The following is a 15,093-nucleotide window of genomic DNA, read 5'->3' on the forward strand; positions in this document are numbered from 1 at the left end:
CTGGTGGGAAAATGGGATGCGTGTATTTGAGTAGAAGTGTTTATTTGTTGGTGCAGCAAGAAAATAAATTGGGACATAATTGACGCGTGCAAAAAATTTGCAGGGAATAAATGAAAGAGACAGATTCCATTCTATGATTTCAGTGACCTGATCTCTGATCCCACGCAACACAAAATGTTGGATTTGGGATTTATCTCAGTCTTAAGTAAACAACTAAATCCAAACAAACAGATCCCTCTAAAACCTGATTGTCATCCAACTATAAACTCACTTCTGCTGGTAGTCTTTTAGAAGTTTCTTTGCCTTGTTGTACTTCTTGTCCAGCGTCTCATACTGGGCTTGGGTTTCTGCTAACTGTTCATTTATTGTCTTGCACAGAGCCTGGGTTTCCTGCCAATAACTCTCCAACTTGAGGATTTTTTCATTGCTATCCTCAAACTTTTGCTCCAGCGCAGACTCTCTGGCTTCCCACAGTGATTTGTCCTCCTCAGACTCCCTAAGCTGTGCAGACAAATGTCATGTGTTATTTAAAAGCTACACATTCCTTAATAACCAATATTTAATATGTATGTGAAACATTCTATATTCTTTATATTAGCTTATAGCACAATAACAAAAGAATGCAACTCTACTTTTCTGTCCAGAGTAAATACTGTTTTTAGTGTTTCACAGCCTTTACTTTATTTCATTGTTGCCATACCCTTTCTTTCAGTTGATTAATTTCAGCTGATGCAATGCTGTGTTTGAGCTGCAGCTATGGGAACAGAGAATTACATTTTGCATAATGATTAGGATATGCAATCATTAATTGTCCAGAAAACAAACTTTGATTTACATCTGGACATTACACAAAGTTGAAATGTGGGGAAAGTGTACCTCTTTAAACTTGAAGGCCATCTGAGAGCTGTCCATATTAGTTGGCAGAAACAAAGCCTCTGAATCGGGCAGCTCAAATACCTCTACTTTCCGGCCTGGAGAAAAATTAGAGCCAAGAATCCTCTCATTTACTGTGTCTTCGTCCTCAAAGCGCTCCTCCTGAAATGTGAGATCACACATGGCATCACACACGGCAAACAATAACACACCCTACAGGCCCGGGAACATGCTGTGCATGTGTCAACAACACTCCCAGTGGCACAGTTCACCACAGTCCCGAAGTAAATTCTGGAATGATATCCAAACATCAACAGGCTGGTACACACAAGGCTTAAAAGGGAACTCGACCGCACTTTTGCAGCAAGTCTATAGCATCAAACACATTAACTTCCTTCTCAATAACCACACAAATTGCTTAACCAAATGTTAAGCATGAATAGTGTGTCCTTATTTACAATTATGCTGCATTCGTCCTGCTAACAGTAAATCTTACAAATACTCAGAGTTCCTCTATAAAGGTAGAGTCCTATGGTTACCTAATCCCCAGAAAGCAAACATTCCACAACTTGGGCAGATGGGCGGCAGTTGAGTGAACACCTTGAAAAACAGCAGTGGCAGTGGCTTACTCACTTCCAGGTGCTCTTTTCCTTATTCGGCATAAAGTGACTGGATTGGGCTTTGTAGAAGGAATAAAGATGAAGTAGGCTTTCTATGGACACTGACCAGCTGACTCACCTCCTCTGTGGAGTGTTCATAGGGATCATCAAGGTGGTGGTGTTGCTGGTCCTGTTGGTGGTTCCTCTCCTGCTCTAGTGTCTCACTGATGAGGCGGGCTACCTCACTCTGTGTCCCTGGCTTTTCTCGACCAATCAGAAACCTGTTTGCAACAATGTGTTAATATAGTAAAGATAACTTTTTTTAAGGCCCGAGCCTATTATACATCTCTGTTTCTTTCCATAATGATAAATCATTCACATGACACTATACTTTGTGTTCTTTGGAATCAGTAGATTTGAAGCATCAGAGTCGATGGCCTTCGGGCTAACCTCACTGTGCCTTTGGTGTTCTTGAGAACAGTTGCTGCAAACAGTTGGGTGACACCCACCAGACTGACGCCATCCACCTCCACTATCTGGTCATTCACCTGAATGCTAAACATAGAAAAGGCAGGAATGACAATATGTTTGTGCAGCATTTTTCTTTAACGAGAGGAACCACGTTCAAACAATTATGAACATACAGGGTATGAAAAAGCCCAGGAAACACAGGAAGCTAAATTATTTTTGTTAGCGTCCTTGAGAGGGTATAAATAGAAGTGGTTATTTGTGTCTTGTGGGTCTCTAGGCCTCTACTAAAAGTAAGTTCAGTGAGCTGTGAGGTCATTTAGGCATGAGTCTGAAAGACAATTTTGACACTTTGACCCACCGTCCATCTGTCTCAGCTGCTCCCTGCTCTGTTATGGTTTTTACAAAAATGCCAAGCTTCTCCAGACCCTGGTCAGCTCCCACCCCCATTCCGATGATGCTGATGCCGAGGCCATTGTCCCCTAGATGCACACAAATCACAAAATTATAAAAGGTTGGATATGGGGAATTGCATGCAAATAGGCCTATTTTCAAATGCACAAGGCTTTAACATGACGAGATACATTTAAGCGCTGCTGTGTTTTTTATATTTTGAACATGTAATTTGATTGGGGATTTATCTGGCAACAGACATTTTCGCTGAAATGTCAAACTGGAAATTTGATTGGGGATTTATCTGGCAACAGACATTTTAGCTGAAATGTCAAACTGGAGAAACGCCTGTAAAACATAAAAAAAAAAAAAAAAAAGTTTCCACCCATTGCTTTGCAGAGTAGCTTAGACTAGAAACTATTTCTGAAAAGGCCTCATTGTTTATGACTCAAGGGGAATACGTTTCAGTGTCATTAAGATCACCTTTCTCAATTTCCACAGGGAATACGTCCATCTTCTCCACTCTCTTCTCCAGCTCATATTCAGCAGATGCGGAAACAGGGTCCACATCATCATTGCGTCGATCATATTCTTCATTACAGAAGGTACTAAAGACCTGTGGAGGCCAACAGATACAGTCGTTACAGATGACACAGAACCTCACATGACCATGCTAATACATTACAGTACTGTATGTTGTAGACATTTTTGCAATGTGTGTGTGGGGAATATGAAAATAGCAACGTGAAAGAATTTCCCCGAAATTACAGTCCCGTTGGAATGGCCACTTAACATTAATACAACGCACCAAGAATTTTAAAAATCGGATGATGGGTTCAGGAGAACTTGAGTTTTTATATGGGAAGAAAACAAGGGAACGTTTTTGCTCATATGGGCCGAAAGTCTGAGAGGTTTTTCAAGTCAACACATCAAAATTACCAGTCACAAACACAATCACTTGCCCTAAAACATCAACTTAAATAGCACAAATGAAGCATTACTCACAGGAAGAGGAGTGTGGGCAATAGAATAGCGCATCTAATTTTGTAATTAATTATTGTATTTGTTTTTTTTTGTGAATTTGTCATGGAAGAGTTTAGAGGCATTTGCAGTTCTCCTTCCATGTTTCTAAAAATAATTCCACAAAATGGCAGTCACGTTGTTAATGAAATGTCACCATCTCTAGAGCAGAATACTGTATGCATTCCTAAGACATCCACGAAAGGAATCTGATCAAAGTTTCTAATAAGCTGTGAACTTTTCAGCCAGGCACCGCAAAGCTTTGACAGGGTCCCTTAGGCTGTTTTCTGGTTGGAATTATAAGTCTACACACTCATACATCCCACAGTATGGCAGAGTATAAGCAGTGGAGAAAGTAGGACACAGCTGGGGCAAGCTAAGCAGTGGATATAGTAGGGATCAATTGTCCAAGACAAGTGTTAGTACTGTTTTATCCCAAAAATAAAAAGGGAAAATTAGTCCAGAAGAAAAAGTATTCCACAATCTCCAGCCAAATGGGCAAGTGCTCAACATCAGGCTCAATATTATAGCAATCAGATGTGTTGATTTAGAAATTCTATAACAAGTACATATAACTAAAAGTCTACTCACTGATTAATAGAGGACCGTAAGGAAAATTCTGTGGAAATATTTTTTTCCGTTTGTGTAATCTTGCTCGCTGTATCTTTCCGACCATTTACTATTCCAGGAAGTCAAAATGACTTCTGTGAAATGTTTTTAAAACAGCAAAGCGGGTGGACTTGGTTTTTGCCCAGTATTGTAGCTAGAGTCAAAGGGTCAACTCAGAGCAAGAGGTCTACCTACGATATTTAATCTAAGATGCTTGAGAAACCTCAGGTGAAAGGTCATATTGGAAAGGGACAGTGGTAAGCTTTTCCTTCAGCCCTCTGCACCTATTTCCTCATTACTAATCATTGATCCGTTCACGAAGCACTGTCGTTTGCAACAGTTTTCTATTAATATTCAAATCGGTGGTGAGTGATTAGATCATAACGCTAACCTTGCAAAAATCTATTTAGGTACTTCAATTGCTTGCAGTCCTCCCGTTATACAGCAGCAATCTAACCTCTTAGTGTGGTTAGCTTCATTAAAAAAAGCATGGTAACAGAAAGTGTGGATACCAATAACCAATTCAAAAAAATAAATAGCATGACAAACTGATGTAATCAAGTAACTATGTCTGGTCTGGGCTTTAACGTTTGACATCCCTGTCAAGATCCAGGCTTGTCAAGACTTGAAAAATAAGCCTCTGTTTTTCACTTTACAGCCAGAAGCAATGTAGTTCCGGGATAAATTGTACAGTTTTGTTAAAAATAATCCCCAGTCTTTACATTTTGTGCACGTGTGCGTGTGGCTTTGCAATGAGCTATTTTGCGACTGCGAGTTTCAAAGCAAGAACACCAAAAAATACATACACTACTGGCAAATGCTTCTCATGGGGACCTCTACCCTCCATCAACCTCAGTCCTCATACTTCAACACTCACCTCTTTTAGTACTTGTCTTTTTTCCTTGAGAAGATAGGTTATACAGTAATAAAAATATGGCAAGGATGCATGAGTACCAACTAACAAGATAAGAAAATATTTTTATTAAAGTATACACTGCATATCCCCAAATCAACATAAAATTCCAGCATAAACTATTATTAATAGGATGTCATAAGACAAACCACATTAAATCACAGATATAAAATTATGACTTGCAGGACACCAACAAGGACTAGTTACACAATGGAAATTGGGTAATTCGGTGAAAGGAACAGAGAACACTGCCCAGGCAGAAGCTGTGGATTCCCACTATCTCCCCCTGACATGATCCCACCCAATCCCGACTCCCATGCCTTGACTGTTGCCATGGATTTCAGGCTCTTATTTTAACGATGTTCTGCTATTGTATAGCTTTAACCTAATCAACCACTACCTCACATACAAGAAGAAAAGGCAAACAACAGGTTGGCAGAGGCGCGGCACCCCCCCAAAAAATGTGTCGAAGTTTGGACCGTTTCTAATGAATTTCATTGATACCTGAATTAAGTTCAGACAGGGGTCATCAGACTCTTATGCTAGCACAATTTTTTTTCCCAAAACTACACACCCCAGCAGTATGCAAGAATTGCAGTGATTTGTCCTTACTTCAAAGGCAGATGTACGCAAAACCCATACACTACAATTTTAACCATTGCAATCCTTCCTTCATTCCCCTTCCCACAACAGAATACCAATGTGGGAAATGAGTCAGCAGCAGCGAGGAAAGCGAACTAGAGAAATAGGCGGGTTTACCGTGGGGTGGAGGAGCTGCTGATATAAGCAGACCTAGAAAACAACTCATCAAGTACTAAATGCTGTAAGAGCTCGTGCTGAGACAGGGGTGGCAGTCTGGTGAAGATCACAGTGTAAATGGGGGGGGGGGGGTATACTCTCTTGAAATGGTTAACATAGACTAACAAACCATTTATGTATGACCTAAAGCAAGAAAAGGCGGTGGCGAAGAAGACCAGAGCGCCATAATGGAATTGCATTTCCAATTAAAGGGCAAACTTGAGCAGGCTCAACAGGTTTTCTTATAAATGGCACACACAAGCTGCCCTTGTCTCGAAGCGCTCGCTGAAATCTTTGAATCCAGTTACTGGTAACTTTTAGTTACCATATAAGACAGTAATATTTGTCTCTGATCATTACAACGACACCCAAGTTGCCTAACAAACAACATTAGTATTCCACCATTGACAGTTTATTTTCCACTATTCCAGGTGCCTGGAGGGGAGCCAGATCGATACTGGCCGAGGGAGAAAGAAGCCCTGGCTGGGTTTTCAACAAGTATCAGCACTATGGGACAGCATATTGCTATGAAATTAGACATTCATTTTGACTCCTTTGCTCATCCTTTACTATATGCCAATCAAAGTCATTCAACAAATACAGGCTTGGGTTCATGATTTATATTCCGCCACAATTTCAATTTAGTGCCCATACTGTATCTCATATCACTGTGCTTCCATTTACTGAGCAAATACAAATACACGTCCATACAGAAAGATAAATGCAACATAAAAATACTTGCAAAATACATCAACATTTACTGCAGCTTTTAAATAGTATGTAAATAGTATGTATGTGTGCTTGTACATCATCAAATGACACTAGAGCATTTGATGATTCATTTTGTGTGAAGAAAAAAGGAAAAAACAGACTGCATACACTTTTGATGTGAAGAATGCTTAAACCCTTGCCTAAGACACTTTTATGAATAACTGGTTCCTCATTCCCAACAATACCTTCATGCGCAACTTAATATAAAATCCAAGTCAGCCGATACAAATGCCTCTGTGCTGCCATAAATCTTCAGTCTTTGTCTCCAAGATAATACACCTCCAACTGACTGTTATTCATCCAGTAACTTTTTTTGGGTCAAAGTCTGGATGCAAAAGCCTTACATTGCAAGTCGTATACAAACCTGTACACCAAACAAAAATGGTCCTCTCTGGGAAAGAGTATTCCAAGATGGGTAAACCTTAAACCCAGAATAAACCCAGGACAAATTCACATTTCATTTCCCAATAAAACTAATACACAGAAGAGCTCCCTCCATCTTCGCGAAAACACTGTTTTTACTTTATGACTATGCAAGTATATGTTGATTAATCTTATTCTAAGTAACTAGAAATATTTACCTTGATATGAATTTCCTTCTACACCCATCAAATTAGTATGTAGAATTTTTGGCTGTCATGAAAAGATACTGCCTCACATCTCATCCACTTAACAGTTACAAATAACAAGCCCAACCCTTCACAAAACAGTCCTTTCTTTCACTGTTAAGAGGACTTGGGTTACGCTAGGACCTAATCCTGCTTTGAGACTCAACCATAATGCACTTCCTTGCTCAGCTATGCAAGCTTGGCACAAGCATTTTGGCCCATTTGGTCACTCAATCTTTCCTTTCCTAACTTGCGAACCTGGCCAGGTAAAGGTTTGTTGTTAAATACAACTTGGTGTCTTGGTTAACAACAAAACTAGGTATTGCTTTTGAAATTATTTACATTTAAACCAATGGTACTTATCTGTGGGGATTGGACCTGATGGTAAGTAACAATAAGCACTGGGTAAAAGGGGTTTAAAGTTACAGCTGCTGAACTTAACTTGAACTACGGCAGAACTTCACCACCAACCGCACCTGTCAATAAAGTGCGTAGATCGGTACCGGATGTAACAGTTTGGACTGTAAAAGCATGAGTAGTATGTTTAGTAATAGTTAACCTGAAACCAAAACAATGAATTTTTTTCACGGTCATAGTTTTACACATGTACAGTACACCTACTGTAAATATGTACAGACTTCCATGAAGCGCAAGTCATACCTCAAACCCTGACTATAAAGGACATTGTTGTCTTTGTATTCAAGCATAATAGCCAACATTCAATTAAATAACGTTTTGCCATCAGAATGACTAAAAAAAAAAAAACGGTTTCTCCAGCAGCATAAACACACAAGTGATGGTTTTGTAATGTAGTAATTACAAACCAAAAACAAGCTTGTAAACACGCTCCAACTTCTCTCAGTTGCATCTCTTTGTATGAAATCTCTGTATTGTTATGGAACTTGTGCGAAGTTCAGAATCTAGCAAATTGTTGTCGACGAAAAAAATGGTCAAACTCTGTCGCTGCTTGACAAACATTTGTTTGTGTGCCCTCCAGTAGGTCAGCCTCTCATCCCCTCTCCCAGGACTCCCTGCCAGGATGACTGGGAAAGTGGAGGATCCACACCCAGAGATAACAGTACATTATAAGGCCTGGATAAACAATCTATTCGCAGCCGCGTTGAATTGCACTACAATTATTATTTTTTCCCCTTGTCTTATCAAAAATGAATCATATATGGGGGGGACCTGTGACAATACCAAAACAGATTACACCGGATGGAAAATGACTTTGGAAACCCTGAAACAGAGGGGTACATAAATGCTTCTGTTCCTCAAAATTAGTTAGTTAACCAAATTAGTTATCGTACAAATACAAACTAGCCAACCCTCTATTTAGTGTCTACTCCAAATTTCAGCTAAGCAGTCTTTCTGCTTACCTAGACAAAATACAGCACATCATAATTAGGGCCCGAGCAGCGATTGGTGCAAGGTCCCGATTGTTATTTTATACTTTGTTCTTGATTACCGTATTTTCACGACCATAGGGCGCAGCGTAATAAAAGGCACAGTCTCAATTACGGGGGTCTATTTCTGTATTTAACACACACATAAGGCGCACCGTATTATTGGGCTCAGGCATGGTAAAACATACGCTAGCTTAAAACATATGGTAGCATGCATGCACGCTAAAACAATGTTTTTAAAAAGGCAGCGGGAGCAAAACTGAGTTCGGTTGTACTTTATTGAAGTATTTAACAATGTACTCACGTTATTTTATGATCAATCCTCATCCACAAATCCATCAAAGTCCTCATGTTCTGTATCCAAAATGAACAGATGGACAAGTTCTCCATCAAAAACGCCAGGTTCGAGTCAGTCTCGTTGCCGTGCGGCTCCTCAGAAATGATGCCGGCTTTTACAAAAGCTCGAACAACAGTGCAAGCAGACATTTGCCCAAGCATCCACAATCCATTCACAAATTGTGGCGTAACTCGCCCGGCGCTGCCTCCTAGTCTTAGTAAAGCTGTGTTCGCCATCTGTCATGCATCGCTCCCACGCCGCTCGCAACTTCACTTTGAACGCTCTGTTTACACCGATGTCCAGCGGTTGGAGTTCATTAATCCATTGCTCGAGTTGGTCTTCCAACTCGGACCACCTCGCCTTGTTTCCGCGTTTTGTTTTGTTTTTTTTCCCGCGGAAACTCAGCTTTGTCTTCTTGACTTGGCGAAGTCCTGCTTCCTCCACTTGCGAACCATGCCTTGATCTTAAATTCTCTCGCAGCTGCTCGATTCCCATGTTCCTCCGCGTAACTGATAGCTTGCAGTTTAAACTGTGCTTCGTAAGCGTGTCTCTTCGTAGGTGCAGTTTTCGACTGCGGTCAAGCCAACCTCCACTCGTAAAGTAGCAGTCAAGCCAGCCGCCCCGAATTTTGTTCATACTAGGCATTACCGTAAGAGGTCGCCAACTCGCGGCGAAAGCCACCTCCAAAATAAAAGCTTCCCAAAAATACAGACGTGAGGGCTCTTTGGTTAAGGAATTCAACCATCCATCCATCCATCCATTTTGGAAGCCGCGCCGCATAATAAGGCGCCCGTCCATTTTGGAGAAAATGTGCGCCTTATGCTTGTGAAAATATGGTACATTACTTGACTCTATGATGCTGTGAACACTGGCACATGGAACGTGAGATGCAGTTATTTTGTCCACTTGGGTTCGGTATTCTCATGTTCTACTATAGTGTCTGTGACTTTGAGTGTGTATGGCTTTAAAAGGCAAGGCCTGGCCTGGTGAGTGACGTGGGCATCAGCAAATAAGAGTGTAGAGTTGCCTGGCTGTTAACTGGCTAACCCATCAGCCAGTCTGCATGTTGAGTGACTCTGTGTGAGTTGTGGCCAATGGCAACTTGTGTATGAATGTAATTTGTGTTTGTTTTCTTAGCATTTGTTCAAATAAAGCGATTACAAGTGCATCAGTGGCTGTGTTTATCCTTGACTACTTGCAGGGCCATTACTAAACATTTTAACTCATGATGGTAGGCTACATGAACTTGATGGTAGGCTACATTAAGTAACATCGATATGTTACCATGGCGGACGACTGGTTAAAGCGTCTGCCTCACAGTTCTGAGTACCGGGGTTCAATCCCGGCCCCGCCTGTGTGGAGTTTGCATGTTCTCCCCGTGCCTGCGTGGGTTTTCTCTGGGCACTCCGGTTTCCTCCCACATCCCAAAAACATGCATGGTAGGTTCATTGACAACTCTAAATTGCCCGTAGGTGTGAATGTGAGTGTGAATGGTTGTTTGTTTGTATGTGCCCTCCGATTGGCTGGCAACCAGTTCAGGGTATACCCCGCGCCTCCTGCCCGATGATAGCTGGGATGGGTTCCAGCACGCCCGCGACCCTAGTGAGGAGAAGCAGCTCAGAAAATGGATGGATGGATGGATATGTTACCATGTGTTGGCGATCGTAGACGTGCTCTTGTATATACACATTGCACTTTATCTTCCAAGTGTGAAATGATCCAAAACTTTGGGCATTCTCTGTGTTTTACAGACTTGTAATCGAAGTCTGAGTTATTCAATTAATCATTGGAGCCCGAGCTTAAAGTGAAAAAAATCCCACTGAGACAATGGTTTGCATCATTTACAAAGAAGGTGTTGTACATTATGTTTTAGGGACACAATTTAAGCAGCAAACAATTTCTTACCAGAATGGGATCTGTAGAAAACTTGACTTTTCTCTTGGGTGGTGGTCGCTCTTCGTCAGACAGTCCTGGTGTCTCATAACAGTCATCATACTCCCTGTACATTTCCTCCTCCTCCTCCTCCTCTTCTTCTTCCTCCTCCTCCTCCTCCTCCTCTTCCATGAGGACCTGGTCTACATCCTTGTCATCCACAAAGGCCGCATTCTCGATACCATAAACTTGGGCTCCATTTACCACAGTATTTTCATCCTGCTCCTCTAGCTCTCTTGTATCATGTTCATCATCTTTGTCTTTATGGTCCTCTTTAATCCCGTGTTGCACATTGCCATCCAAGACAGAGTCAGCTGCTTTCTCCTTGGCGAAGCCTCTGGCTACAGTGTGATCAGGGGGGTTAGTGTTCCGTTTTTCTGGTTGAAGTTTGTTGGTTAGATCTTTTGATGGGCATTTGTCTCTCTGCATAACAAACACATCGTCTTCATTCTCCTCATCTTCGTTTTCCTCACTCTCTGACGATTCATTCTGAACCACTACAAGCTCTGCCCGTACCACGCCTACCCTTCTGGAGTCAACTGAGGAGGTCTGGTTGGGTGTCTTTTCCCTGGGAAGACCTTTCAATAAACTGTTGGCTTGCTCACTGGATGTGGTTGTGTAGGTGTTCTCAAAGCCAGACATGTGCTGCCTCACATCATTTGGGGGTGAATTACAAGGCATGCTTTTATCCCCAACAACAGATGTTTGACACAATCCATCCCCGGATGATGAGTGTCGCTTGTAACCATGGCTAACAGGGGTTGTTGGCTCTGGTGACAGAGGTTTGGGAATGGCATCAGTTGTAGGCGAAATTGATTTGTAAGCCGCATTGGGAACTGGGAATGTAGGTTTAAGCCCAGTGCTAGACCCTGAGGATGTTGTTTTGTTAATGACACATGCTGTATTAGACATGTTTTTATTAGTGCCATCACCTACAGGTAAAGCGTTAGCAGCTTCTTTACCAGAAGTGGCTTTGTGTAAACTGCCTCTTGTTGGAGAGGCCTGGAGTGAATGTTCAGTCCCACTGTCTGATTTAGCAGTCTTCACCCCCCCTTTGGCAGCAGCTATGTTGTTGTCCTCTGAGTCATTCCCAGCCACGTAACTCTCCAGCCTTTTTGACATGGGCCCTGCATTTAGTGACACTCTAGGCACATTCTTTTTTTCATCATCAATATCCAGTAGACATTTAACGCCCGATGATGTAGTTTGCTCAGATTTGAAAGTCTCTGAAGATCCTGACGCTCTCCGTGCGCTTTTCCCCTCATCAGAAGCACTTCCGAGAGACAGACGATTGACTACTCTGTTTGGTGACTGCTTGTCAACAGCGGGCTGCTCAGTGATGCCCCTCTCAAATATTTTCCTAGTCACAGAAAACTTCTCTGCCAAAGCCACTTTGTCGATCGCCACTTCCTCCCCTTTGGGAGTTTTATCTAAATTGAGAGACTCTGGACTTGCTGGGCTGAAGTTAACTCTGTGTGAGCTGACTGGAACTTGTAGCTTTGGTGGAGTCACCTGGGGAACATCAGACTTTAAAGTTACTTTCGCGTCTTGCTGCTCCTCTTGTTGCTGGCTGTCCATCTGTAGGAATATGTTCTTGATCTTGTTAACCCTGGTACCAAAAGGCCTCCCCCGGGAGTCCTCACGGGTGTCGTTCGAACCATTTGCATATGACTTGGCAGCACCTTCCGATTTTGAGCCGTCAAAGGAGCATTTTATAGCATGGAAGTCAGACTTGTATGCGTTTCTGTGGGGGGAAGCGCTCCTCAGCGTTCTCTCACCTCCTTTACTTTCCGCTTTGATCATTTTTGGCTTGGTTTTTTTTTTATTCAGCTGACGTTCGATTCGAAAGAGTCCCTCTTCACCTCAACACATGGAGTTCCGTGATTCCGGCGGAGCTTCTTCGACTATACACACACGGCGAGGGCATCTGAGGGGTGGAAACATGACGTCAGATACTTTAACACTATGACATTAATGGAACAAACCTCAATTCTGAATTTTACCTTTGCACACAATTGTACATAAAATATCAGTGTATAGAGTGTATAACATCCTGCTTAATGTGACTACTTTTTTGTCTTTATGAGACTACGTTACAGTTTTTGTGAATACCTTTATTTTATTATTCTTGATTGCAATTTTGCTAATTGCACTATTTTATTATTTATTGATTCCTCCCTTAGTAACTAACTGCATTCCAAGCATGGCTTTTTATTGGAAAGACAAACGCCTAAAATCCTTTGTTTGCCATTTACGGTTGCTGTATATCAGCCTCTTAACACATTACACATGGTTACAGTTCATATTCAAGACTATGTTCTTGGGATTTTAAACATTTCTTTGACGTAGATCGCTCATTAATTAAAAATAAATGACAAAACAGCGCGGAAATTACATATCGCCGTACTGTACTCCACGACACGGTGCACGATTCGTCCATTAACTTTGCGAGACGTGTTTTAGCTACCACACACAAATCAAGTTAAACATTACCGAAAGTAGCTCGGCGCATTAGGTAATATTAGGCAAATGTTAACTATCGGTGCATTTTGGGGCTGGCTCACACAAAGCCTTTCGTCACTTGGTTAGCTTTGTGTAAATCGATTGCTATGCACCGGTGAAGCTAAAGTCGTAACAATGGAAAAGTAACTTAGAAAGCAACAACTTTATTCATGAGTCCCTAAATTCGATTTAATTGAGGTAAAAATGTTAGAAATGCTCCCTTGACTCGAATAGCGAATGAAAGTTTCTCGGCTAATGGTTCGAAGCAGCGCGAACCAATCCGACTCTCATTAACTACTCACTTGGTGTATTAAGTTTCAACCACGAACATTTATAAAAAATAAAATAAAATAAAAAAGCTGAAGCGACCTCACAGAAAGACAAAACAGCCGAAACAAATATCACCTTCGACTCGCTTCGTGGCGGGAGGCGCCGAAAGCTCGCCCACGACGTCGCAGTAAAACCGTGTCAAAGTTGTCCCTTCTTCCCCCAGCCCAGCGCCATCGTTCATTCCCTGCTCTCTCCTTCCAACGTCGGCCTGGCCTGCCTCCACGCCCGCGCTCCCAGCAGACCTGCGGCGGGGCCGCGCACGCCGGTGGTGGGGAGAGCCTCGGGAGCGCGCGCGCATTCCAGGACAGAAGCCACTACTCGACTGTTCCGTCCTGGTGAGGCCCACCTTCCAGCTCTCCTTTCTCCACAGAAACACGGCGAGTAGCAACACAAAGCGTGGGAACGGGCTTACTGTACAACACAGATCTCCAAAGACCTTTCGTCATTGCAAAAAATCCCAAGATAATGTCCTTACTCCAGAGGTGAGAAAAGTACTGCGCTCACACACACTAGAAGTACGAAAAATAAAAAACTCTGGTAAGAGTAGAAGTACTGATTCAAATATTTTACTTTAGGAGAAGAAATTTGTAATTATACAATGCCCATTTTGATAACTTAGCACACAAAATAGTTTCCACCTTTTATTAACTCAAATAAAGTAGCACTCTAAAAGCAGGACTACTAGTCAACTACATGTTACTGGTGAGGCAAAACTACTTGTGTGCATTTTGGTGCTACTAGTTGGGGTAAGGGGGGTACTAGCACATCACACATGCCTACTAGATGGGTCTAGTAGTGTCACTATTGCAGCACAGTTTACTTGTATGCTTTACTTGAATGCTAGCAGGCCAAAAGTGGCACTAGTAGTGGAAGAAATTGTACTAGTAAGCAGTGGAATGGGGCGGTGAGGGGTGGTAGTGCAGATGAAAAAAAATCCAAATGTGAAAAGGGCTATTGTATTTTCAATGTACTGGCTCATATAGTGAATGCTTTATTTTCTGAAAGTTAATTCTTGACCAGGGGGCATTTTTATGAAAATGTATTTTATTTTAGGTTTATGTCTTGAGATTGTTGGTCCAGTTAGACAGTACATTATTCGCTGACTCACTGTGGTAGTCTCGCCTCTCTGCACTATTTGCACATCTGTTGTTGACCAATACTGGCCACACATGTCCTTGATAAGTATCTGCACCATTTGCACAATTGTCAAAAAAAAAGAAGTATCGGCATTACCACATTACTGGTAACCTTTCATTGCTTAGTGACTCTCCGTACTGTGTTTTAAGTCTCAAAAGTGATTTCTGTCAATTGGCTGTCTGTTGTCATACTAGAGCGGGTCCAACTACCGGAGACAACTTCCTTGTCTGTTTTTGACATATGTGGCAAATAAAGATGATTCTGATCGGTTTTTGGGGGCTAAAGCAATAAAACTACACCATAAACACATACTTCCAAATAATTTTGAGGGTGCTTGAGAAGTTTTTAGGGGGGCTTGCGACACCCCTGGCTAGTAAGACACAATCATTATACTAGT

The 15,093-nt window shown here is 41.9% G+C and overlaps 1 protein-coding gene across 3 annotated transcripts in view; it reads right to left on the minus strand.

The window, feature by feature from the left end:
* The window catches only part of ppp1r9ala (protein phosphatase 1 regulatory subunit 9A-like A), a 23,830-nt gene extending 10,020 nt beyond the window's left edge, over positions 1 to 13,810 (minus strand). For all 3 annotated transcript variants that reach the window (XM_061691143.1, XM_061691145.1, XM_061691142.1), the window contains exons 1-9: positions 13,635 to 13,810; positions 10,701 to 12,654; positions 2,817 to 2,949; positions 2,302 to 2,422; positions 1,923 to 2,027; positions 1,612 to 1,753; positions 877 to 1,035; positions 701 to 754; positions 272 to 501 (exon numbers count right to left, since the gene is read on the minus strand). In XM_061691143.1, coding sequence (XP_061547127.1) covers positions 272 to 501; positions 701 to 754; positions 877 to 1,035; positions 1,612 to 1,753; positions 1,923 to 2,027; positions 2,302 to 2,422; positions 2,817 to 2,949; positions 10,701 to 12,530 — 2,774 coding nt within the window. In that variant the 5' untranslated portion in view covers positions 12,531 to 12,654; positions 13,635 to 13,810. The remainder of the gene's footprint in view (positions 1 to 271; positions 502 to 700; positions 755 to 876; positions 1,036 to 1,611; positions 1,754 to 1,922; positions 2,028 to 2,301; positions 2,423 to 2,816; positions 2,950 to 10,700; positions 12,655 to 13,634) is intronic.
* Positions 13,811 to 15,093: the final 1,283 nt, after the last annotated feature.

The sequence above is a fragment of the Phycodurus eques genome, chromosome 12 (assembly GCF_024500275.1).
Source record: "Phycodurus eques isolate BA_2022a chromosome 12, UOR_Pequ_1.1, whole genome shotgun sequence".
NCBI classification, from domain to species: domain Eukaryota; kingdom Metazoa; phylum Chordata; class Actinopteri; order Syngnathiformes; family Syngnathidae; genus Phycodurus; species Phycodurus eques.